This window comes from Miniopterus natalensis, chromosome 13, assembly GCF_054644295.1.
Source record: "Miniopterus natalensis isolate mMinNat1 chromosome 13, mMinNat1.hap1, whole genome shotgun sequence".
Lineage (NCBI taxonomy): Eukaryota > Metazoa > Chordata > Mammalia > Chiroptera > Miniopteridae > Miniopterus > Miniopterus natalensis.
The window spans coordinates 12,543,528-12,570,830 of NC_142093.1; the positions used below are offsets into that span (position 1 = coordinate 12,543,528).

Consider the following 27,303-nt stretch of genomic DNA (forward strand, 5'->3'; position numbering starts at 1 on the left):
ATTAATATTGAAAGTTTTCCCCTTTTCAGTTACTTTGTCTTGTGTTACTTTTTTTTTTCTGGTAGCTCACCTGAACTCAAAGATTTTTAATGTGATTTATGTTAAAGTGAAACTTAATCACCATGGGTCTCAAGTATTTTAAGTATTAAGTATTTTAAAAGCATTTGAAATGTTTATTCAAAAGAAGTTTTAAGAAGGAAATAAATTTACTTATAATCTCGTCACCTAGTTTGATTAGCTATTGGTTTTCTTTTATGCTTTTTTTAAAAAAGTCTAATAGCACTATGCTATAAGGTTGAAAACACAGAAGTTCTTTGTCTTACCCCTTCTTTTTTTCTATACACTTTTTAAAATCGAGATATAATTGAGATACAACATTGTATTAGTTTTAGGTGTACAACATGATTTGATGTGTATATATTGCAAAATGATTACCACAATAAGTTAACATTCATCACCACAGAGTTACAATTCTTTTCTTGTGATGAGAACTTTGACCTATTCTGTTAGCAACTTCCAAATATACAATACAGTATTGTTAACTGTAGTCATCATGCTGTACATTACATTCCCAGGACTAATTTGTCTTGTAACTGGAAGTTGTACCTTTTGACCACCTTCATCCATGTTGCCTACCCCCGTAACCCTCACCTCTAGAAACCACCAATATGTACTCTGTATCTGTGAGTTCAATTTAGGTTTTTGTTTGTTTTTTAGATTCCACATATAAATGAAAGTATTTCTCTTTCTCTAACTTAATTCACTCAGCATCCTGCCTCAAGGCCCATCCATGTTGTCGAAAATGGCAGGATTTCTTTTTTTTTGGCTGAATAATATTCCATTGTATACGTGTGGCACAGTTTCTTTATCCATTCATCTGTCAATGCACATTTTGGTTATTTCCATGTCTTGACTATTGTAAATAATGTGACAATAAACATGGGGGTGCAGATGTCTTTTCAAGATAGTGATTTTGTTTCCTTCAGATAAATACACAGAAGTGATATTGCTGGATCATATGGTAGTTCTATTTTTAGTTTCTTGAGGAGCCTCCATACTGTTTTCCATAGTGGTTATACCAAGTTACATTACCACCAACAGCGTACAAGGGCTCTCTTTTCTCCACATCCTCACCAACACTTATTTGTCTTTTTGACAATAGCCATTCTAACAGATGTGAAATACCTCATTGTGGTTTTGATTTGCATTTCCCTGATTAGTGATGTTGAACACCTTTTCATGTACCTGTTGGCCATTTGTATGTTTTCTTTCGAAAAATGTTCATCTCTGCCCATTTTTAAATTTTTTTTTTTCTGTTGAGCTGTATGAGTTCTTTATATATTTGAATAACTCTTCATTTTAACTCCTTATCAGATCTCCATTCCATAGGTTGCCTTTTCATTTTGTTGAGTTTCCTTTGCTGTAAGCTTTTTAGTATGATGTCTCACTTTTTTTTTTTTTTTTTTGCCTCTTTGCTTTTGGTGTTGAATCAAAGAAGCCTTTGCCAAGACCTATGTCAAGGAGCTTACCTCCTGTATTCTGAGTTTTATGGTTTCAGATCTTACATTTAAGTCTTTTGCTAGCAGATTTTTGTGCATGGTGTAAGATAGTGGTCCAGTTTACCTCTTTTGCAGTGTTTCCAACACCATTATCCTTCCCCAGTTTTACATATATTCTTGGTTCCTTTGTTGTAAATTAATTGACCATAGATGTGTGGGTTTATTTCTGGACTCTATTCTGTTCCATTGATCTATGTGTCTGTTTTTATGCCAATACCAGACCACTTAAAAGAAATTTTTTTTAATCCTTACCAGAGGATATTTTTCCATTGCTTTTCAGAGAGAGTGCAAGGTGGGGAGAGAGAGAGAGAAAGAAAAACAAACATCCATGTGAAAGAGACACATCAATTGGTTGCCTCCCAAACTGGCCCTGACTAGGGCCAGGGATCGAGCCTGCAATTGAGGTATGTGCCCTTGGCTGGATCAAACCCGGGACCCTTCAGTCCACAGGCCAACACTCTAGCCACTGAGCCAAACCAGTTAGGGCAATACCATACCATTTTGATTACTAGAGCTTTGGAATACTATACTTTTTCTACTTTGTATTTTTTTTAAAAGTTAGAACCATAGTATATCTAGGCCTGCTTCTATTCACTTATCATAAAGCATTTCCCCATGTGATTATTTAGTCTTTGAAACTTGATTTTAAATCATGACATGGTACAAGTACCATAATTTATTTGCATACTTCATTTTTGTTGGGATTTAAGTAGCTTTGAACAATGGTATTTTATATTAGAAAATAATCATAAAAAAAGAAAATCATATAAACTAGAAATACTTTCAATCACACCACAATTTTTATTTAAATTATATTTATAAGATACCGTATTTCTCTGACATTTTTCAATTTGAAATAGAACCAGAATAGTGATCCTTTTTACTTCTTATAAAGTCTTCCATATTTTCACCCATCTGAAGACAGGACTGACAGATTTCTTAAGGTTCTTTCTAATTCTATGAGACCCACACTATTTCAGAATTTCACCTATTTATTTTTACCACATCCTTATGAGGTTAACAGTGGCCACTGAAGTTTTACTTAAAGAGAAATTAGACTCTTTAGACTCTTAAAGAAAGTAAGGATCATGCCTCAGTCATTGTTCCATTTCCTGGCCTTAGTAATCACTACACAAATTTGACTGATGGAATATATAGTCTATCCCCTTGCAATACCTCCAAGCATAATTTTTATTGGTTCACTCATATTGAAAGGTAAATAGGGTCTACCATAGGATAAAATAAGAATTTCCTTCTAGCATCCCTCCCCCCTTTCTCAACTCCTTTTACCTGGATCCTTATGATAGGTAAGATTTACTAGATGTTTAAAATGTTCCAGGCAATGTGTTAAGCATTTTACATCATAATCTTATTTCATATTCACAGCCAACCTTAAGGCGAATACTATTATCCACTTTGCAGCGAAAGAAACTAAGGCTTAGAGAGGTTAAATAATTTGCCCAAGGTGGTAGAGCGACATTTGAACCCAGGTCTGACTCTAGACTAGAGCCTAAATTCCTAACTATTATGCCTCACTGCCCCCTTTCATGAAATCCTGCCTTTCTGGTAAAAATCAACTGCCACACAAGTCTTTCAGCAACTACTTAGGACTAAGGAAATGGTGAAAGCATTGAGAACCAAGTCCCCGATGAAAGGTTATATGGAATGAATTGGGAGAGAATGCCAGCCCCAATTTGAAGAGATATTTACAGAAAGCAGAACAGAAGCATTATATTTTATTCAAACTAGTTCCTGTAGATATCAATAGTAGTAACACTATATTTTAGGTTTTGTATCTCAACAGGAAATCAGAGTGCACCCAGGGAATAGGGCTCTGCCAGTCAGCTTGCTTTGAAGCAGGTCTTTGAGGGGTTGTGGATGAAAAGTGCAACACTTGACTTAAGGGAGTTGTAAATGGAAATGTGCTTTTACCCTGTCCTTTGATGAAAGAAAGCCCTGAAGCCCTGGTTTAGGATATACAGATCCTATACCGAAAGGAACAAGTATTTATTCATCAACTGCTTGTTTGCTTTTTAATATGTTTTTATTGATTTGAGAGAGAGGAAGGGAGAGGGAGAGAGAGATAGAAACATCAATGATGAGTCACTGATTAGCTGCCTCCTGCACACCCTCTACTAGGGATTGAGCCTGAAACCCGGGCATGTGCCCTGACCGGGAATTGAATCGTGACCTCCTGGTTCATAGGTCAATGCTCAGTTACTGAGCAACACTGGCCAGGCCTCATCAACTGTTTTATTCAGAGTATTGACTCAAGAATAAATATAAGACCTTTTGTTTCAGGATGACAGAGGATAGGCAATACGGAGAAAAATTATTTAACATACATACACTTAAACATTTACATTCTTTTTCCCTCAAAAGGCTTGACAAGGGAGTAAGCTATTTGGGAGAAGAGAGGGTAGAGAAGGGAGGGTGGTTTAAAGGTAACAAAGTTATCAGGAGCAGTGGTTGGCCTCTTCCTGCCTCAGCAACTGCTGATTCCCTGTAGTGACCTCCGCTAGCAAAATTTTCTTCCTCATGCCCTAATGTGTTTGCCTTAATGGTTAGAGTGTCGGCCTGTGGACTGAAGGGTCCCGGGTTCGATTCCAGCCAAGGGCATGTACCTTGGTTGCAGCTTAATCCCCAGCCCTGGTCAGGGCTCATGCAGGAGGCAACCAATCGATGTGTCACTCCTGTATCAATGTTTCACTCCCTTTTTCTCTCTGAAAAGCAATGGAAAAAATATCCTGGGGTGAGGATTAAAAAATAAATAAATAAAAATTTTCTTCCTTCTATCAACATGAAGGTGGTTGGAACCACTTAACAGTTTGTGGTTGCAGAAAATTCAATTCTACATTCTCCAGGAGAGACACAAAGAACTGATGCTCTGCTCCAGGCTTGTATGCTAAAACTTAGCAATAGACGGTTACCAATGCTTCCATCTTTCTTTCAAACACAAGAAAGTAACTTCCTAATTTCAGGTAAAACATATGTTTCTACCTTTAAAATTCTTTCCTCAAAACAAAATATTCAAAAAACAAGTTTTACGTAAACATGTTTATGATATAAATAAAATATTTTTCATTTTCACAAGTCTGGGGGGGATAGATGAGACATTCGTTACAAATTTACATACATCACAATCACTAATCATGTGCTAGGCATTTTATAAAGGTAGCATCATGTAACACCTAACCTGTCCCCCAAAATCTTTGAGTGGCAAAATGATACTCATTTTACTGATGAAGAAACAAACCCAGAAAAGTCACAGTTGCAAGGCAAAAGAACAGCAACAACAAAAAAAGCAAGATGGGAACCCAGTTCTACCTGAATACACTGCACATTTTTATATTAACTAAACTAGCTGACCTTAAACAATACGGGTTTGAACTGCGTGGGTCCACTTATAAGCCACTTGTATGTGGCTTTTTCTTTCAATAAATGCAGTAAAGGTATTACCCTTACAATTTTATTAACATTTCCCCCTCTAGTTTACTTTAATAATACAGTATATAATACGTATGATATATAAAATGTGACTCTTTGTTATTGGGAAGGCTTCCAGTCAATGGTAGACAATTAGTACAGTCTGTCCTCTGCATCCACTGATTCCTAACTGTGGACTGAAAATACTGTTTTCAATCCGCAGTTGAATTGTGGATGCGAAACCTGCAGATACAAAGGGCCAAAAGTAGTTAAGTTTTTTGGGAAATCAAAAGTTATACACGAATTTTCAACTGCATAGGGGGGTCAGTGCCCCTAACCCCCAAGTTGTTCGAGAGTCAACTGTACACTGTTTCTCTTTACCTTATGTTGTTTTAAGCCTTATGACACCTAGGCTAGTCCATCTGAAACATGGATATGTATTTACCTAAGAACTCCTTAGATTTTAGAATGAAGCCAAGGGAAAAAAGCAATATATCAAACCTTAGTCCTGGGTCTTGTAGGCAGGCATGGGACATTCTGTTATATAATCTAAAACCAAATAATTTTTCATCAAAAATCCTCTGAACTTTCTTATTTTTGTCACCACTATTCTAGTCATACAGGTTTAAAATCCTTACACTTAGCCCTAACCAGTTTGGCTCAGTGGTTAGAGTGTAGGTCAGTGGACTGAAGGGTCCTGAGTTCCATTCCAGCCAGGGGCACATACCTCGGTTACAGGCTCCATCTGATCCCTGCCAGGGTCAGAGGCAACCAATCGATGTGTCTCTCTCACATCCATGTTTCTCTCTCTCTCTCCCACTCTCTCTAAAAAGCAATGGAAAAAATATCAAGTGAAGATTTAAAAAAAAATCCACCCGGCTGGCGTGCTCAGTGGTTGAGCATCAACCTATAACAGGAGATCAAGGTTCGATTCCCAGTCAGGGCACATGCCCTGGTTGCTGGCTCTGTCCCCAGTAGGGGGCCTGCAGGAGGCAGCCAATCAATGACTCACCATTAATGTTTCTGTCTCTCTTTCTCTCTCTGAAATCAATAAAGATATAGATATATTTTTAAATCCTTACACTTAATGAAGGCATAATCAAGGCTTATAAATTAGTTATGTGATAAGGGTAATGCTAATTATATGATCAACATTTAGGAGCACAAAATTTTCCAGAATTAATTTTGTGGGGTGAGAGACTTGGTGAAGGCTTTTCAGAGAAAGTGTGTGAGCTGGCCATTGACTGAGTCTAGTTTTGCCCAGAGAAGTAGGGGAAAGAGCTGCTGAACAGAGGATAAAAGTTGGAAAATATATAGCTTCTCTCTACTACATGCAATAAGTTACCAGCTTATCTGGGTCTTTCTTCACGATACACACTGTTTACATCTTCCCCTTTTCCTTGCCTTATTATTGTTCATTACTACCAATCACCTCAGAGTTGTATACTATGTGTTACTATGAAATTTCTAATTTCACAGTTTTTCCCTTCCTTTAAACACTCATGGATACCACTAACAGACTAACTTTTAAAAATTATCTCTTTTTACATGACCATGGAACCTTCAGAAGTTCCCTGTTGTCTCTGAAATACAAAGTTTACTTATTTATTTAAATCCTCACCTGAGGATATTTTTCCCATTGCTTTTCAGAGAGAGTGGGAGAGAGAGAGAAAGACTGATGTGAGAGAGACACATTGGTTGGCTGCCACCTGCACATGCCCCAACCATCAGGGCTAGGGATCAAGTCTGCAACTGAGGTACATGCCCTTGGCCAGAATCGAACCCTGGACCCTTCAGTCCGTGGGCCTATGCTCTAACACTGAGCCAAACTGGCTAGGACTGAAGTATAAAGTTTAAACTTAAAGTCTTCCACAATCCAAGAGCTATACACCTAAAGTTTCCCCTAGAACAACCAAAGCAACAGATGAAACAATACATGATCCAGTGTAGGCTTAAAACCATAAGCAAACTTTTATTGACCATAGACTGGGAGGAAAAGGCAGGCCCCCTGGAAAACACTGGGAAGACAGTTGTGAGTCATTCACAAATCTTTAGGAGTTCACAGGACGGTAAATGAAAACCAGACATGAACACAGAAATCTAACTTTAGAAGAAGGTATCTGTCCCATAAGCCAGACTGTAAACATGCTTAGCATTCAATGGAGAGATGGAAAAAGGACTTAAGCTGAACTTCAATTAACTATATAAATAAATGTTTATTATGTAGTTTGGTTTTCAACTCAACTTAAAATTAGAATGGAGACTGTTAGGTCTTGTTCAATTCAACATCTACTGAGCACAGTGTACTGAGCAGAAACTATTTTACGTGAAATAGGAGTAGAAGGCACAACTTTTCTTTGCTCTTAAGCCAGCCCCCTTCTCTAAGTAGTACAAAGCCTGCGTTTAAAACAATAAATGAAGGATGGAATTTTGCTGCTAGTTATACAGAAGGGCAGAAGAAAAGGGAGTATTCCATGATGGAATTAAAACACATGCTTCAGAGCTTCTGTTATCTGGAAATGTTATGAAAACTATAAAGCCATTATTGTATGAGTGTTCAGACAGTACTTACCACACAGAAATATGGCACCAGAACATTCTACTTACGATTCAATCAATCCTCCAAAAACAGCCAGAGTGATGTTTTTCAAAACACAAATCTAAGCGTGTTACCTCTTTCTTCATTAAATCTTTCAATGGCACCCCATTTTTCTTAGGGTAGGCAAACTCCTTCACAGGGCTACAAGATCCTGCATGGCCTGACCCTTACCTATCTTTCCAATTCGTTTCACTCAACCCGGACATCCTGGCCTTTTTGCTCTCATATGCCCTGATGCAGTTAATTCCCATCTACCACTCAGGTCTCAGCTCAGCTGTCACTTCACAGGCAATTACTTAACCAGAGCAAAACCCTGGTTCAGCACCCTGTACTTCTTTGGAGCATATATAATAGTTTTAGCTTTATACTTACTTGAAAAATGTCAACTCTACCATAGGCTGAAAGTCTATAAAGGCAGAGATTTTAGGTTAAAATTTTCCACATAATGAAAACTATGTAAAATGTTATTTAGAATGTACATATTCTTTTAAACAGTTATAGCTTAAGGGCTAAATCCAGGAATAGCATTTATCCTCCCAGGCATTACTACTTTAAACCTATAAAACATCTATGTTTAAACAGCAACCTAACCCCTCTAAACCTTTGTTTGTCTGTAAAATACGGATAACCTTAAAGATAAGCTATACATACTAAATGAAAAAACTATTACATTCTTAAAACAATGTAAGGTACATGGTAAATGCTAATAACTGGTGCATATGAATAATAAGTCTTAGTCCTAATTAATTCATATTTATAAAGTACATTTCTCCAAGCACTTGATTTATATAATAGAATAATTCTGATGTTCTTTTAAGCTGGTTAAAATGATTCTGAGAAGGATAAAAGTGATGCAAGAATTGTTACATCTTCTGCTACAATTTTTAAAGTGATTATATCATTTTTATCAGTTTCCTCACATTATTTACTAAAACCCAGATTTCTTTGTAATTTTTAAGATCATACAAGCCATTAAAATATGTATTTAAAATACAGATACATTAAATTTATCTTAAAATGCATATTTTATTTCAGTAGCCAATGACCATCAATCAAACAAAGAAAAGAAAACTAATTTCATGAAGAAAGACAAATCTATGGAGTGGTTTACAGGCAGTGAAGAATGAGATGGCTCCACTAAACCAACTTGGAATCATTAACTACAATATGTCAAACTAACTACAAGACGAATGTCAAAATGGGACATTTAAGCAGTTTTGAAATGTTACACATCTTTCTTTAGCTTTTGTTATTTTTCAAAAATATATGTAAAAGTTACACAAATCATAGTAATAGCTAAAAATACCAATCTGTGAAAGTAATGATCTGCAACATAAAGTTCTATTTTGATACATTTCTGTCTTCAAATCAGTTGCTGTCATCTGAGGTACTCAGTTAAGTTGTGGTTTGAACTTCCTCAACTTGACAAGAAAAGCTAATTTAAGGGGGGAAAAAAAAGTAAGGTCATTATAATAATGAGAAGAAAAGACCATTTAATATGGCCTGAAAACATTACTCACCTGTATGACCAATTTGCCAGTGTATAGGTCTAGCAATATAGGGAAATGATCCATATGGAAAATCAGAATGTGATTCTTCTGTTATGGAACAAAATATATATTGTAAGCTACATAAAATATTTCATAATTTATCCAAATATTTCAAAACTTAAAATACAAATTAATGTTCCTTTACTATAAGTTTTTTTTTGTTTGTTTTTTAAATTTTTTTTTTTTAATCTATCTTTATTGATTTCAGAGAGAGGCAAGGAGAGGGAGAGAGAGAAATAGAAACATCAATGATGAGAGAGTCATTGATCGAGCCCACAACCTGGGCATGTGCCCTGACCGGGAATCGAACCCCAATCGCCTGGATCCCAGGTCGATGCTCAACCGCTGGGCCACGCCCGGCCGGGCATACTATAAGTTTTTGTTTCACATATTTTATTTAGCATTTTGTTTTAGAGCTACTATGCCAGTTCTTTTACAGAAACAATTTATGAAGGATTACATGATAAACAATATGATTTTATAACCAAATAGATAAACTCATATCATAAATCAAGGGATATATGAACACTTGTTCATAGCCTAAATAATGTGTATATACAATAAGGACCTAAATTTAGAGAATTACAGCCACATAAATAGTAAATATTAGTTATTTGCATAGCAGGTCCTATGGAATTATTTTCCTTCAGTAATAATCACTGACCTAAAGTTTAAAAATTCTTTAGTATATATACAAAATATTTCAAAAGTCAACCTCCTTGTCACAGGTAAAATATGAATATTTTAAGAAGCTAAGTTCTTCAAAGGTATCATAGCTTTACATAAAGGGCAAGCGAAGTAATTAGTCTGTCCCTTGACAGATTTTAATTTAAAAACATAAATACCACATTTCAATTTAGATACCAAAAAAATCCCTAAGAAATATTTTTAGAATTTACTGGTCAATACACTCAAGAACCTATTCTCCATTTATTATTGCAAACACATGCATAAAATAAAATTAAAGCTCACCATGGTCGTCCTCTTGAAACATCTCACCTTCAATTCTGATTTTCTTTTGAGAATGTAATTGTAAATGCACGTTGATTTTAGGTTCTACTTTTTGAGCTAAAATTCCATTTTTCTGTTTTGCAAGGCAAACCAACCAATCTCTGACAATGACTTCACTTATATTTTCACATGAGAGAGCAAGTTCACAGATGCGAATTCCATCTAAAAGTTCAATAATCTGTGTGATGCTTTCAGAAAAGTAAAAAGTGTACTTTAAATTTCTAGTAAAACAACCTTATGTTTAAATTTACTATACCTTAAAGTCAAAATGCAAGTTACAGCACATAATAAGCAATTTCACAAAATACTAAGTAAAACATATAGAGAACATAATTTAACATTATTGTTCACATTATACTTTTTAAAACTTTTCTTCTAAATTGCCAGAAGAAATATGCATCTTATATTGCCATTTATGTAAAGGATGATTTAAACAGCAATATGAATGATTTGGGACATATGCTGTTTCATAAGTTTTATGAAATGACATATATATCTAACTCAGTTACAAAATGAACGTGTTTAAAATTACAAGTAATAGCCACATCACTCACTTTGCTAGATATACAGCACATATACCACCCTGTTTAAGACTTGGGTATAAAACAGGCAAAGCAACTTGAGGATTCAACATATCCAAAGCTACCTGTGAGGGGAAAAGAGAATCAGACTAAGTTCTGTTTCAATAAAACATAGGTTTTCTATCATGGTAAAACGATACACTTGCAGAGAGCAATTACCCAGTTAAAGTATTTCATTTTTTAGAGTATAGTACTAACTGTCATTTTTCTGCTCCTCAAAAAATATTATTATACAATTTGTCACAGTACTTGACTACATAAGAATGGTAATGGCATGTCTTACACTGGGCATTTTATACATTCATATATTACACACACACACACACACACACACACACACACACACACACAGAGTTTCAATACTTTAAAAGTATTGTTATTTTGAGAGAGAGAGGAAGGGAGAGGGAGAAACATCTATCAGCTGCCTCCTGCATGCCCCCCACTAGGGACCAAGCCTGCAACACAGGCATGTGCCCTGACGGGAACTGAACCAGCAAACTTTTGGTGCACAGGACGATGCCCAACCAACTGAGCCACACTGGCCAGGGCCAAAGTCTCAATGCTTTGGTTCAGCTTTTGGCAACAGAAGTTCACATTATCTCAAATATGTTTTCTTTTTTAAAAGATTTTTTATTTTTAATTTATCTTTATTGCTGAAAGCATTACAGATGTCCCCCTTTTTGTCCCCCCACTGGCCCCCTCTCTCCCCTCCCACCCCCTCTCCAGGTCTTCCCTGCACTATTGTCTGTCCATGAGCTATGCATACATGCATCTAAGTTCATTGGTTAATCTCTTCCCGTCCCTCCCCTTCCCCTCTGAAATACGTCAGTCTGTTGCATGCTTCAATGTCTCCGTTTCTTTTTTGTTCATCGGTTTATATATTCATTATTTTTATTGATTTTTAGAAAGAGAGGAAAGGAGAAGGAAAGAGAGAAACATCAACGTGAGAGTGAAACATGCATGGGCTGCCTCTTGCACGCCCCTGACTAGGGATCCAGCCCACAACCTGGGCGTGTGACCTGACCAGGAATTGAACTGGCAACCCTGCGGTGCAGAGGACAACACTCAACCAAATGAGCCAGACCTGCCAAGGCTCAAATACGGATTTTTATATTCAAAAGAAAAGTTCTGAATTTTAATTTTAGATATTCTAAAATGTAAGAATCATGTCCTTAACTTCCTTTTTTTTTTTTTAACGAGAAAGCTTACTTAGAAAGTCACAGCCCTGACCGGGTAGCTCAGTTAAAGCATTGTCCTGATATGCCTACGTTGCAGTTTGATCCCGGTCAGGGCACATACAGGAATCAACCAACAAATGCATAAATAAGTGGGACAACACATCAATGTCTCTCTTTCCTTCTCACTCTCAAATGAATGAATGAATGAATGGAAAGTGACAGAGGTAGTAAAAGTGAGCCAGCTGGGCTGCATAGGCTCAGGAAACAAGTTACAGAAGCAAGAGAAGGGCCCTTGGAGCTTAGGGGAGAGAAAGGCAAAGGTAATGTGTCTGGGGAGAAATGGGGGAGGGGAAAGGCGAGGGCTTGCTCCTGAGAGGGAGAGCGCAGCCTTGTTTTTTTATTCTTCATTCAGTTGCAAAATACAGGCTGTATTAACAAAAGATGTCAAATGAATACAATGAGTAAATAAAATAAAATTTTCCAAAAAATAATTTAAAACAAAATAAATATGGTCAAAATAGAAAATAAAGTGACTATTAGTGAAAGATGATTCCAGACAGCTAAGAGAAGTCGGCACATAACAGTGACAGTGTTTTGTTGTTTGTGGGTTTTTAAACAGTATTAATGAGTCAAGGAACATCATTATTAATTTATTCACCAACTATTTGAGCACCTTCCATGTGCCAAGCATTTTGCTAAGTGGTAAGGATATAATCGGAGCTTATATACTATTTTATTTCACAGGAACTTATATTCTAATAAAGGGACAGACATTAAACAAATATCCAATAAATATGTAAGTCAGAGGGTGATGAGTGCCATGAAGACCTATAGAAGTACAGAGCAGAATATGAGGGCAGGGAAGGAAAGTGCTATTTTATACACAGGTTGGTCAGTGACGAGACTGGAAGAAAATGATTAAGCTTACCCTGTAGAAACTTAAGGGGAAAGTGTGCTCAATGCTCTGAGGCTGTATGACACTTGGTGAGTGTGAGAAGGCCACTGTCACCGAAGTGGAGACAGAATGGGGAGGATGGTAAGAGATGAGTTCCAAATGGTGGGGATGTGGTGGGAGCAGGAGAGGGACAAGATTATGTAGAATCTTATGGGCTTTAGCTTTACTCGGGAAGAGAAAAAGCCACTGGAGAGCTTTAAAGAATAATATAATTTGACTTTTTTTAAAACCTTTTTTCCATGTTAACATAATAAAACTTGCCATTTTAAGTGTATAATTTAGTGGCAATCAGTACATTATGACCTTTTAAAACTATAAATAGAAAAGGCTGGGAGAGGGCAACCTGGAAGGATAATGATGGCCTTGCAACAGCAAATAGCGTTGGCTGTGATGAGAAGCGGTATGACTTCTGAAAAGGTAAGAGCCAAATAGGATTGGCTGTGAAATGTGAGAGAAACACAGGAGTCAGAATGAATCCAATGTTTTTAGCCTAAACCACTGAAAGAATGAAGATGCCATTTACTCATGAGGAAAATGATGAAGACTATGAGAGAAGCAAGATCAGGGAGAAATAATCAAGAATTCAGGTATGGACATGAGTTTAAGTTTTCTATTAGATATCCCAGTAAAGAGCTCAATGACTGAATCAAAGGATCAACATGATGGACATAAGTAGGCTTCTTTGACTGTAGTTTTACTCTGTTATTGACAAGGACCAGAAATCAGACAGCCAAGATTCCTGTCAACCTTCTTCAATGCTCTATTCTTGGTTAACATTAACCATTCATCCAATCACTCAAACCAGAAACTTGGCAGTCATCATTTTCTTTATCTAGAATTCTTTTGATAATCTGTGGGGTTTTATGCTTGTTTGAATTAAAAGTATCCAGTCCCACAAATCTACCTCTTAAGTATTTCTCCAAGTCATCGACCACTAATGCCTTAGTTCAAGGCCTCATCATATCTTGTTGAAACATTACAATCACTTTCTATATAGATTCACAGCCTCCATTCTTCCACCACAATGATTCTAAATCAGGAATCTGAACATTCTACTTCCCTACTTAAAAACTCATCAGTAGTTTCCCATAATCTACAAGATTGTGTCTACACCCCCTAACTTGATATACATAACTAGATATAGCCCCTATGACTGCATCTGCAGCTTCATTTCATACCAACTCTAGCCATAGTGTTTCACGCTTCTGAGTCTTTCTAATAATTGTTAATATGTTTATCTTCTATATTGAGAGCTCCTTTAAATGTATAATTTATTTTTGTTTTAGCATAATGCCTGGCGCATGGCAGGTCTTTAATAAATGCTCGCTGAATCAAGAAACAAAAATGGTTCAGTAATTCAGAGGAAGATGATAATCCTCTAATTAAGCTTGAAGGAAAAGTAGAATTTAAAGAGTTGAGAAATGAAAATCATAGAAATATTTATTTTAGTATTTACTATATACTAGGTACTCTTCTATGTACTTCATATGAATTATTTAATCCTCAACAACTCCATGAAATAGGCACCATTATAATTAATATTATTATTTCTGTTTAATACATGAGGCGACTGAAGCACAGAAAGATTAAGTAATGTACCCAAGGTCATATTGGCTATATGGAGCCCTGGAATGAACCAGGCTGAAGGGGCTTCAAAACTATTTCCCTCTATTTCCTCTCCTCTTCTCTCCTCTGAGATAATCATTGTCCTGAAGTTGGTAATGTTCCCAAGTAATTTTATAGTTTTACAACATATGTGTATAACTATGAACAATACATGTTTTGTATAGTTTAAAATTTTACATATATATGGCCATCCATACATACTTTTATAATGCTTTTTTTTACTAAGCACCATGTCTTTCACTACGTTAAATAATACTATTGTTAGTATTACATTGTGTCCATTCCTTTTCTGATGGTCAGGCTGTTTCCAAAATTTGTTAAAAACCTTTTTTAGCCATTTTCTCTTTTCTGTGTCTTTGTGATTTCACACATTTTTATTCATTTACCATCATTTTGGATGGCAGGAGTATAGGTGGGTTACATAAAGGGATAGAGAAGAAAGGAAGGTTGAGAATCAGTCCTGATAAAAATTATTACTCTCCTCTTTGAACTTCATTTCTTACATAGGTTCCCTTACAAAGGTCCTAAAATAATCCAACCTTCCAACAGGCAATTCAGGAGGCTCTTTACCTTAGAATTCTGAAACTTTGAAGCCAATACATCCATGTCCCACATCTCCCCCATCACACTGGTCACAGCTTAAAATGTCATCCTCTGCTCATCTATCCTTTTATCTTCGTACCACTCTGCTTCTTGTCCCCTAACTCAACCTCCCACTGCTGCTCTTTTCCACAAATTCCTCCACTCCACTTTCTGGAACTTTGTTCATGATAAATGCATCTATCCTCAACACTGTTAATGATTACTCCTCTACATCCCGACTTTAACTGTCTAAAGTTGCCTCTTGCCTGTTCCCTCTTAAATGGAAGCTATTTAGAACCCCAAATCTCACATGAGGTCAGGTGCTGGGCTCAACATGCTCCCAACGCTGCTTCCAAATTATTATTCCTTTATCTAGAAATGCTGAGGTTTATGATGCTCAACTCCTCCTCCTTGGTCATTACCCCATATTTATTTTGGCAACTGATTCAGTAAGTCTCTCTGTTATGATATTGAAGGAAATTATATTGAAGGAAATATTCCTCCCATGCCAGATAAAGAAATGCGACAAATAATGAAGGAAGATCCTCTCCCAGACAAAAGAAGTGTGAGCCTTGTTTTCTTTGTACTCAGTATTAATATCATAGGAACCACTTTTGAAAACTTACCGCATCAAATGTTAAAGATTTTATGTCTTCACTTGCTTCTGAAATATCTTTATGAATAAAATCCACATTGTCTGGCCACTCTTCTACATGACTAATTTTCCATGAATCACGCCAGTGTTTGTAATTCTTCTTAGCCAGTTCATGATGGTCTTTTCGTACTTCAAAACTTATGACTCGTCCTTGTGATCCAACTTAATTTAAAGAGATAATTTATGATATTTCATAGTATTAATCAGTTCACAAAATATAAAAAAATTATTGTGAAAAGGTATCGTATAGATGTGAAAAAATTCAAATATTTCAAGGTTACAAAAGTCTCTATCCCATCTCAGATACCCAATTAATCTCCCTCTTCAGACGTAACCATATCACCAGTTATTTATCCTTCCCAAGACAGTTGGTGCCTGTACAAGTGTACAAGTACCTCTTTCTTTTTGTTGTAATACACATTGTGATGTATTGTGTCCTGTACCTTCCTTTTTACTTATCAGTGCCATTTCAGTGATTAACAATCTACTGCATTATTTTTAACATCTTTTATATTCCATTGTACTGTATCCCATAGTTTATTTAAGCAATCGCCTACTAATGAAAAAGTAGTTTTTTCTTAGCCTTATGCTATTACAAATAATACAAGAATGTTCAGAGTAGCACTATTCATAATATTTGTCTTAAATGCACACCAAGAGTAGAATGGATAAATTGAGATTTGTTTCTAAAATGGAGTAACTATATAGCAACTAAAATGAAAGAAATACTGCTGCATGCAATGGCTGAATCTCACAAACAGAATGTTGCATGAAAGTAGCCAGACTCAAAAGAGTACATACTGTGTGATTCCTTTTATATGAGGTTAAAACAGGCAAAACTAATCAATGATGATAAAAGTCAGAATAGTAGTTACCTTCGGGAAGAATAAGGACTGAGAGGGAACATGGGGGGCTTCTATGGTGCAGTAACATTCCCTGTCTTGGTCTGGGTAATTACTACAGGAGGGTGGTGACTATATAAAAATTCATTGAGATATACTCTTATGATCCATGCACTTTTCTATAGCTATGTTATGCTCCAATAAAAAGTTTAGTTCTTTTTTTTTAAAAAAAAAAAAAAGGTAGAAGCATTAAAAAGTATGAATGGAGACAGAGAAAGACAGTGACTGGAAAAATGTACAAAATGAAGATAAAATTAAGTTGCTTACATTTGGTTTTAAAGAGAATTCTTTATATCTCAAAGTTATGTGAATATTTTCTGAAACATCTTTATTTAACTTTCTGTTATTATGAAAAGATTGAATGTTTGTTATCTAAATTCAGCTCATTTATCCCAATCTCTTACCTGCTCTGGATAAAAATAAGCTCATTCCACCAGAGCCGGAGCCAGCTTCCAAAACAGTATCGCCTGGGTGAATATTCATCATCAACAGCATCATATTTATATCCTATGATTTAAACACAGTAACCAATAAATACGTACTAAGCACCTACTCTTATCAAATAGTATGTTGGACTTGGAAGAGAGAAAAAAAAAGATTAAACCCTGGCCCTGCCTAGCAAGAGTTTATATTTTACTTGATGAAATAAGATATTCAAGACTCAACTAGCTAATAAAGCAGTATTATAGACAATAAGTACAATAGAGCTCAGAAAAAAGGAGAAATCAGCAGATTGTCCTAGTTTAAAGAAAGAGTGGGGAATTTAAGGAAAGAATCACAAGGTAGAAACAGTTTCAAACAAAACAGAGGTAAACACAATAGGAACCCTGCAATACTTTTTCCTTTGCAAGAACACTTGGCTCCTAGATGTTTGCATGACTGGCTCTTCCTTAAATTAGGTGTCTTATCAAATGTACCTCCTTAGAGACCTCCTCTAACCACCGTACATACAAAGTTCTCTTCCCCCACATCACCCAATACGCTGTCTCTGTTAATCTGTCTTCATGACACTCAGCACCACCTGAAATTACCTTATTCTTTCATTTACTTGTTTGTTCTTTGTCACCCCCTCTAGGATGTAAAGTCTGTGCTAAGAGCAAGGACTGTGGTTCACCACTCTACCTCCCTACAGTAGTTCCCTGAACATACAAGGTAGGTGACAATTCGCTGAATAAATAATGATTCCTCATCTCAGAATAGGAGGAGTTGTTACAATTACAAAGGAACATTCTACTCAAGGACTGTGACTGTAATTAAGGACTGAAATAAACTACTAGCAATGGATGAATAGTATAAGATTCTAACAAGGAACTAGGTAGCTATTTTATTCATAAAGGATATTCCTTTTATGTTTAGTGTTTAATTTTAGCACAAAACTTTTTTTCCTAAAGGGAAAGCATAGTAATAGATCTATTGTTGATAACATATACCTCTAGTAACATGCTTTATTAAATATGATTAAATGTCACCATAATGTGACTAAAAAATAGTCCTTGTAAGAGTTCAACATGCTGAGTGCTGAACTTGCAAACCTGAGTTAATGGGGAACAAATACAAGTACTTACTATGTGCCTAGTGCGTTCACATCGCTCTATATAGTTGTCGATATTCCCTTCACTTTACAGATCAGAGAATCGAGACTCTCCAATTACAATTAAAATCTGGCTGATCCTCCTAAAATGAGGGTAAAAGTCGTATCTATCGACTTTTTTATTTTTTATTTTTTTTAAGGCTGATAACAAAAACCCGAACCGTCTGAGTTGTGCTTAAGTACGTGAATCAGTCTGCAGTAGTATGGCATCAGTTTCGCTCTTTCTGGAACCATTGCGCACCTAACTCCCGTGCGTTACCTTTGGGTATGTTATGGCAGAACCTCTTTTCATCAGTAATACATAGTCTTCCAGCGCCGGCCTCCTCAGCACAAAGAGCTTACCAGAGGAGCTCCTTAGTGCCTGGCCGGGGAACTTGCCCACGATATCGCTGAACGGGACTGTCCCCCAGCTACTATTTAAACGTCCGGCGTTGCTCAACCTAAACAATTTTTTAAATTGTGTTTCTCTCTTCCCAGTCTCAGCTAAAATCAGCTCCCCAGCCCGGAAGGGCTCCTCTCTGGAAGTTGACCAGGAAGAGGAGCCGTGAAGTTCTTCGACCAGGCGGGGCCGTGAGGGAGCCCCAGATCCCCGGTGTGAGGGATCGGACTGGGCCCGGTCTCCACTCGAGTCCTCGCGCTCTCGAGGGGGTGACTCCTCTCCAGGCGTCGGCAATCTGAGGCTTTCCAGAGACGAAAGACATCTGGTCCCAAAGCTCCGGACGCTCGGAGGGAGAGACGGAAGCGACTCTGCGCCGGGGGCTTTCTTCAGGGCCGCCTTGTGCTCTCTCGGTCCACCTCGCGCGTCTCTTGGCGAGGACTCGCAACACAGTGCCCGCGCTCTCTGGAAGGGCTCTCGTCCGAGGCCGCGCAGGGACGGACAGACCGCGACCCCCGGCCGCCTCCAGAGGCGCCGCAGCTGGAGCCAGACCCGCCCGCGGCGACTCGCCGACAGCATGCTGACTCGCGCCGTCGCCGTCGCCCGCAAGTGACGTAGGACCGGGCGAGGCCCCGCCTCTCGTGGCCCGCCGCTCCGACGCAGCGGGGCTCGGGAGCTTCTTCCGGAAGGAGCTGAGCGACTGCGCCTGCGTCCGGAGGGGCGGAGAGGCGGGGCGGGCGCGAGGTCCTGGCTGGGTAACCGCCCCGGAGCGCGTCCCAACCCCCGGGCCCGTTTTCTTCTGTGAAATGCGGACACGCTGAACAGTTGACCATTGGCCAGTCTCCGCGGCCGCGCCTGAGAGCAGGCGGGTTAAGAGAGACGAGCCTGTGAAAGCGCTGCGTAAACAGGGCCTAGGCCAGGGTTGGCCCTGAAGTGGTCGGGAGCACGGGCTCGCTCGGTCACCCCAAGATGTACACGTAAAGCTGGCCCCGGGTTGCGTCTGACGGGCCGCCGGCCGGCCCGCGCCCCTCGCCCGCTGCCCGCGACGCTCCCCTCGAGCCCCGCGGGTCCCCCGAGACCCGCCCGAGCGCCCGCGTGCTCGCAGGGCCAGGCGCTCCGGGGGCGGTGTTCACTTTGGCTTATTTGACAGAATTGTTTTTAATCATTAAAATACAACATTCAGTTAACTGAGTCTTTTACCCTCCCCCAAACCAGAAGCATCTCAAAAGGGTAAGAGGCCGTCGCTACACCGGAGGGCCGGGCGAGGGCGTTCGAGGCTGGCTGGCATTGAAGCCTCCCCCTCTGGGCCGCGGAATAGAACGGAATCTGGAGACAGGTTTCTTAAAGAGGCACAGAAGTTAAACTGAGGTCATTTTCTCAGCCACCAGGATGTTTCCCGTATGAGGAGGCGCGGGGACCGCGCGGGGGCCCCGGCGGCGCAGCCCGACCCCGGCCTCGGCACCGCGAGCAGCTTTCCTTGTTCAATCCCCGCGCCCCCCGAGAGCGTTAGCTCTGTCCCGGTTCTCTCTCACTGGGTCTCTTTAACAATCATTTATTCCCAGGCTTTGGCACCCTCCAAAAAATTAAAAGTAAATTTATGTACTCCTAAAAACAAAACCAAACCAGGGAAAGATTATCTTTGGCGTCTAAAGGTTCATTTAACATTAAATATCACCAACCTCTTGGCTTAATAATTCAATTGGCAAAATTTTACCGAGAGCCTAGCAGGCCCAGGCGACGTAGATGTCTATTTAAGTTTATAATAACCGTGCATTAGAAACAAGCTTCCCGTTCTACCGTGAGGGAACCGGCGGCGCGCGGCGGCCCAGCGGCGGAGCGCCCACCTGCGGCCGGGGGTCGGGCCGATTCCCCGTCGCCCACCTGCGGGCCGGCGTGGGTCCGATTCCCCGTCGCCCACCTGCGGCCGGGGGTCGGGCCGATTCCCCGTCGCCCACCTGCGGCCGGGGGTCGGGCCGATTCCCCGTCGCCCACCTGCGGCCGGGGGTCGGGCCGATTCCCCGTCGCCCACCTGCGGGCCGGCGTGGGTCCGATTCCCCGTCGCCCACCTGCGGCCGGGGGTCGGGCCGATTCCCCGTCGCCCACCTGCGGGCCGGCGTGGGTCCGATTCCCCGTCGCCCACCTGCGGCCGGGGGTCGGGCCGATTCCCCGTCGCCCACCTGCGGGCCGGCGTGGGTCCGATTCCCCGTCGCCCACCTGCGGGCCGGCGTGGGTCCGATTCCCCGTCGCCCACCTGCGGGCCGGCGTCGGGCGGATTCCCGGTCGGGGCACAGGCCGGGGTGCGGGCTCCATCAGTGCCTCTCTCCTCCTTGATGTTTCTCTCTCTCTCCCCCTCTCCTTTCCTCTCTCTGAAATCAATAAAGATATATATATTTTAAAAAAACAGTATTAAAAAAAAAAAAAGAAAACTGAGGCAGGGAGACTGATTTGGGGCCTCCCTGGCTGGCAGGCAGCGGCCGGGCAAGGCTCCTCCGGCAGGCGGTGCCCGGCGCCAAGCCCCCTGCTCCCAGGCCCCCAGCAGGGCAGTGAATTCACAGTTAAAGTCAAAACGTGTTCACAGGGCTGCGAATTCCGTTTACATTTGATAAAGTAGGCCTTGTTATTACTTTCCGAGACTTAATGCTTGTCTCATCTGTGCTTTCTAAACCATCAGTCACCCTAAACTCTATGGTCAGGATTTCTCTCTTTTAATCCTAAAAATGAAAAAAGAAACTGCGTCCCCACCCCAAATGCATGTCTCACTTTTGGTTTTAATTTGTTTTTTTAAGAAACGTTCTTGTGACCATTGCCAAATTATTATTTTATTATCGTTGCCAAATATGGGCCTGAGTTGGAACCTTCTGAATCCTAAGCCTTGCAATCATTTTTTTTTTTTTTTTTTTTAAATCCTCACCTGAGGATACTTTTTCCATTGCTTTTCAGAGAGAGTGGAAGGGAGAAAGAAAGAAACATTGATGTGAGAGAAACACATCGGTTGGTTGCCTCCGCACGCACCCCAACCAGGGCGCAGAATCGGGCCTGCAACCGAGGTACGTGCCCTTGGCCGGAATCAAACCCGTGACCCTTTAACTCCCTGGGGCCAGCGTTCTAACCACTGAGCCAAACCAGCTAGGGCTTGCAGCCGTTTTTATCACTCCTGCTTTACCATCTCTTAAATACTATTAAATGACATGACTTATTTCAGGAGGAGTAGGAATTGGAAAGAGGGAGATATATGGGAAAAATAGGGGAAATAAATGTACATGCCTCTGATTTCTGAGATAAACCGTGAACAGTAAATGGCACTCCTTTCCTTCTGTTGTTTGACTAACAGACCTAAAGTTGTAAGTATTTTGTCTTACGCACCTCTAATGAAACACATTAACATATTAAAATTTTTAACAGTTTATTTGAGCCAAACTGATGACGTGTGCCGTCAGGGAGCCAGATCCCAAATGCTCCTGAGAAGAACAGTGTTGCAGCTTCTTTGTGCATTTGAAATTCAGGGGGAAATAAGGAAGGTGACTTGGAGGTGGGAGGAAGCAAGGTAGGGGCTGGGTGACAGGGTAGTTACCAACGTGATGTGCTCTCTTGAGAGCGTTTACGGCTTATTTCAAAGGTGTGTTAACCACATTAACACATGTTGAAAAATAGTCATTATTTATTCATGATCTTTTAGAGCATTCGGGCGGGCTCTCAAAAAAAATCATTATGTGTGCCTCTCTATTCTTGACTATACTTTTCCTTTCCTTCTGTCTTCCCTGTGAAACTGTCTACCTGCACTGTTAAGCTAGTCTCTGAAAAAATGAGGCATCATCAGCTCATCTGTTTACATTATGATATAAAGCCACTGTTGCCTAGTGGCATTTAGTCAAGCAATTACTTTAAAGGCTGAATAGCTGTCGAGGGGTACTATGGCTGATAACTCCCACTTTTAAATTTCCAGTCAGACTAGACCACTACTTCGAGTCCCACAAATGTTCTCCTGCAGGTCTTTGCGTATATTCCTTCCCCTTGTTTTGTATAACTTTTTCTTGTCCTTCAGGTATCAACTTCACATTACCACTAGGATGGCTGCTTATAACAAAGGACTGGGAGAAGTGCCGCTCCTTTGTGCTCCTGCTGTGTCCTGCCGTTAGACCTATCATGGCACATGTCGCACGTATGGAAGTCACTATTTATCATTTCCCAGGTTGGAGGGTAAGATTGTTGAGAGGGCTGTGTCTTCTCCATCATTATTCCAGTGTCTGTCATAATGTCTGGGACAGAATATGTCATCTGAAATTCTGTTAATATTGAAGAAAGGGGAAATGGATTTGGAGGCAATTAGTATTTTCTCTCACAGGTGGATGCTGGCTAATTTAGGCAATGCCCATTTAATAAATGAGTTGTGTCCCTAAAACTTGTAAGTGGGATATTTTCAGTCTGCTGTAAATAGTGGTTGTGTTCCCAGATCTACTCAAAAGCCTATTGAGGGGTAAGGTAGCTGAAGCAGTGTTCACTATTGCAAAGACAGTGGAAAACTATAAATAGGCCACTTGTATCTTTAAAAAATTTAAAAATAAATTCATAATTTAAACTGTCTGCAAGACACCATCTGTGGTTCACCTGCTAGTACCTCAAACTCAGCGTAACCCAAACTGAACTAGCTCCTCTATTCCACCTTCCTCCCTCTGTTTCTCTAGTTCCCTGGGACTCTGGTCTTCTTCTATTCCCTGTATCAGTTAAAAATCACATGATTTTCTATTATTTCTAGGCTAAAAAGTTCCAAGTCATCTGTGACTTTTCTTTCTGTGAAGCTCTCTTCTGACACAGACAGATGCACACTCACAATCTCTGATCAGTGGTCAAGTCCTGTGAATTTCCTTCCCATTTCTATTAGACGTCACTCAGTATGATTTGACCAGCCCCACAGTTTCAAATAGCATCTGTGTGCTAATGCATTGAAAATTTATATCTCTAGTAGTGATCTTCTCATATATGCAGTTTCCTCCTGAACAATTCTATTTGGATGTCTAATACGCATATCATCCTTAGCTATCCAAAACAGAACTTTTTTTAAAAAAATTTATCTTTATTGTTGAAAGTATTACAAATGCCCCCCTTTCCCCCATTGTCCCCGCCACCCTGCACCCCTCCCCCAAGGCCATCACCACACTATTGTCTGTGTCCATGGGTTATACATGTATGCATAATTTCTTAGGTTAATCTCTCCCCACCCACCCACCTCGGCTTTCCCGCTGAGATTCCTCAGTCTGTTTCATGCTTCTATGTTTCTGGATCTATTTTGTTCATCGGTTTATTGTGTTCATTAGATGCCACCTATGAGTAAGATCATGTGATACTTGTCTTTCTCTGACTGGCTTATTTCACTTAGTGTAATACTCTCCAGGTCCCACCGTGCTGTCTTATAGGGTCAGGGATCCTTGTTTTTACAGCTGCGTAGTATTCCATGGTGTAAATGTCTGAGAAGATGCTTGATATGATTTTAATCTTCCTAAACTTGTAGAGACTTGTTTTGTGTCCTAACATGTGGTCTATCTTTGAGAATGTTCCATGTGCACTTGAGAATGCCTATTCTGCAGCTTTGGGGTGAAATGTTCTGTAAATGTCAATTAAATCTGATCTAGTGTGTCATTTAGAGTCACCGTTTCTTTGTTGATTTTTTGCCTGGAAGATCTATCCAGTAAAGTCAGTGGGGTGTTAAAGTCCCCTACTGTGACTGTATTGCTGTCCACCACTCCTTTAAAATCCTCCAGAAGTTCTGTTTTGTTTTTTCAAAACTGAACTCTTGATTTTCACTCCACCCAAACTTGTTTTCGCAATTCAGCTGATAGTATCGCTATTCACTTATTTGCTCAGGACTTAGAGTCATCCTTCACTCACGTCTTTTTAAAAAATATATCTTTATTGGTTTCAGAGAGAGGAAGGGAGAGGGAGAGAGAGAGAGAGAAACATCAATGATGAGAGTCATTGATTGGCTGCTTCCTGCAGGCCCCCAACTGTCGATTGAGCCCGCAACCGGGGCTTGTGCCCTGACCGGGAATCGAACCGAAATCATAGGTGGATGCTCAACTGCTGAGCCACACCAGTCGGGCCACTCATGTCTTTTTCTCACCCTTCACAATCAATCCACTTACTAAGTCCTGTTGGCCATAACTTCATATTATCCCTTCTCACCACCTCTTCTTCTTTCATGTGAGTCTGACCCATTACCATCCCACCTTGTCTGTCTGTTTTCATTCTTGCCCTCTACAGGCTCCATCCAAAGTCCAGGAGGCCATTTTAAAATGTAGACCAGTTTATGTCACCTCAAATAATCTAAAATGCAAACCTTACTATGGCACTTCCTAGCTGTAAAAGCTTCAGTCTCCCCATAGCTGTGAGGGTGGTGTTTTTTGTCTTTCCTGCTAGGCAGTAAGATCTGTGTGGACCGAAGAGTACATGATATTTCTTGAATTAGAATGCATAGATTTTGTGACAATATTATGGAAACATTAAAAATTTTCTATTTAATTTAGTAACATGGGATAAATCTTGGTGAAATAAGAGGGAATAGGCACTCCCTCCATTACTTTTATACTCTTATGATTGAATAAATTGCTATTATGTGTATAGATGATTATAGACTGGAAGTAGGCAAAAATAGAAACAGTTGTTACAATTGTGAAGTTACAAATGAATATTTCTTTTAAACATTTGTTCAATCATGGTACTAAAAAGAAAACAGCTTTGCCCTGGCCCCGTGGCTCAGTTGGTTGGAACGTTGTCCCCATACACCAAAAGAAGGTTGTGGGTTCGATTCCCGGTCCGGGCTCATACCTAGGTTGAGGGTTCACTCCCCAGCCAGAGTGAGTACAGGAGGAAACTGATTGATGTTTCTCTCTCACATCGATCTCCCTCTCTCTCCCTTCCTGTCTCTAAAATCAATAAACATATCCTTGGGTGAGGATTAAAAAAAATAGAGAACAGCTTTCTGCCCTACATTTAACTGAAGGGAAACTTCCACAGTGTCCAGAGCCCTTGATGTCCTGCAAATGAAGGAGGAGGGTGTCCCCAGGTTCCTTGCAGCAGGAACCCACTGAGGTGGCACCAACCTTGGCTTCCAAATGGAACAGGACGTCTACAAAAGGAAAAGTGATGGCACCTACATCATAAATCTGAAGACAACCTGGGAGAAGCGTCTGCTGGTAGCTTGTGCCATTGAAAACCCTGCTGATAGCAGTGTGGTATCATCCAGGAATACTGGCCAGGGAGCCGTGCTGAAGTTTGCTGCCGCCACTGGAGCCAGCTGCTTTACTAACCAGATCCAGGCAGCCTGTCGGGAGGTGATCCCAGGGTTGACCACCAGCCTCTCATAGAGACGACTTATGTTAACCTGCCTACCACTGCTCTGTGTAACACAGACCGTCCTCTGTGCTGTGTGGACATGCGAGCCCTTGCAACAAGGGGGCTCACTCGGTGGGTCTCATGTGGATGCTGGCCCGGGAAGTTCGTGCGTGCGTGGCACCGTCTCCCACGGACACCCATGGGAGGTCACACCTGGTCTCTGTTTCTACAGCGAGCCTGAGGAGATTGAAAAGGAAGAGGAATTTTAGGGTGAAAGGACCTTTCCAGCTCCGTAGTTCACTGCAGCTCAACCCGAGGTCGCAGACTGGTCCAATCAGCAGCTTCCTCCTGAAGACTGCAGGGCGCAGCCTGCCACCGAAGACCGGTCTGCAGCCCCGCTGCTCGCGCCACCCAAGGGGCAAGGACAATCGCTGAGCGGTCTTAAACAAGTGATGAAAAAGAAACAGTTTCAAAAACAAACTGCCCAGCCAGTGTGGCTCAATGGTTGCGCCCCCCCCGCATCCACCCATGAACCCGGGGTCACCGGTTTGATTCCAGGTCAGGGCACGCGCCGGGTAGCAGGCGCGGCTGGATCCCTGGTGCGGGCGCGTAGGCGGCGGCAATCAATGTTCCTCTTTCATCGATGTTTCTGTATTTCTATCCCTTTCCCTTCCTCTCTCTGAAGTCAATAAAAACATTAGAAAAATAAAAAAAGAGACCCAAACCTTTCTTTATTTGGTTTAAAGGAATGCGCCCTGCCCTGCCACGCACGGTCTGCTCGCTCCCGCGTCCACTCGCCCTGGAAGGAGCCCCGCCCCGCGGGCACGGTCCGCAGGCTGCGCCCGCCCCGCCCCGGCGCCGCGCCGCGCCGCGCCCCGCCCCGCTCCCGCCGCCCCCGCCCCGCTTCCTCCCGCAGGCCCCGCCCCGGGCCGCTGCGCCTGCGCACGGGCGAACACGTGGCTGCCGCGGAGCCAGGGCAGCAATGGCGGCGGGCGGCGGCGGCGTTGCCGAGTCCTTGTCTCCCGCGGGGGTCCCCTGCGCCTTCTCCCCGCAGAGTCAGGCCTACTTCGCCTTGGCGTCTGCCGACGGTCACCTGCGAGTGTGGGAGACGGCCAGCAACCGGCTGCACCAGGAGTACGTGCCTTCCGCGCACCTCAGCGGCACCTGCACCTGCCTGGCCTGGGCGCCGACGCGGTTGCAGGCCAAGGTAGAGCGAGCGGGACGGCGGGGGTTGGGCGCCCGCCGCGGCTCGGCCTCGGCGTCCCCCAGCCCCGCGGCGCGTGGACCCTCCTCCCGCGTGGCCTTCGGGTGCCCGGGGCGCGGAGGCAGCGGGCGCGGCGGGGCGCGGGGTGGGCCCACGCCGCCGGTCCCGGGCGCGGGCCGCCC

General features: G+C 41.3%; 3 protein-coding genes and 1 pseudogene across 3 annotated transcripts in view; 3 read left to right on the forward strand and 1 right to left on the reverse strand.

Annotated features, from left to right (window-relative positions):
- The window catches only part of SPDYA (speedy/RINGO cell cycle regulator family member A), a 26,945-nt gene extending 18,007 nt beyond the window's left edge, over positions 1–8,938 (forward strand). The window contains exon 6 of the mRNA XM_016209875.2: positions 8,620–8,938. Within this exon, the coding sequence (XP_016065361.2) occupies positions 8,620–8,711 (92 nt within the window). The 3' untranslated portion in view covers positions 8,712–8,938. The remainder of the gene's footprint in view (positions 1–8,619) is intronic.
- TRMT61B (tRNA methyltransferase 61B) lies at positions 8,591–19,170 on the reverse strand. The gene is given in 8 exon segments (XM_016209864.2): positions 8,591–8,979; positions 8,982–9,019; positions 9,105–9,182; positions 10,107–10,333; positions 10,700–10,791; positions 15,694–15,884; positions 17,029–17,131; positions 18,475–19,170. Coding segments are annotated over 8 exon segments (1,452 nt in total). The 3' UTR covers positions 8,591–8,952.
- A 3,564-nt stretch (positions 19,171–22,734) lies between these two features.
- On the forward strand, positions 22,735–26,530 carry LOC107534841 (small ribosomal subunit protein uS2 pseudogene; annotated as a pseudogene).
- Positions 26,531–26,899: 369 nt separating this feature from the next.
- WDR43 (WD repeat domain 43) overlaps positions 26,900–27,303 on the forward strand; it is a 35,229-nt gene continuing 34,825 nt past the window's right edge. Inside the window, exon 1 of the mRNA XM_087823438.1 lies at positions 26,900–27,124. Coding sequence (XP_087679564.1) covers positions 26,900–27,124 — 225 coding nt within the window. The remainder of the gene's footprint in view (positions 27,125–27,303) is intronic.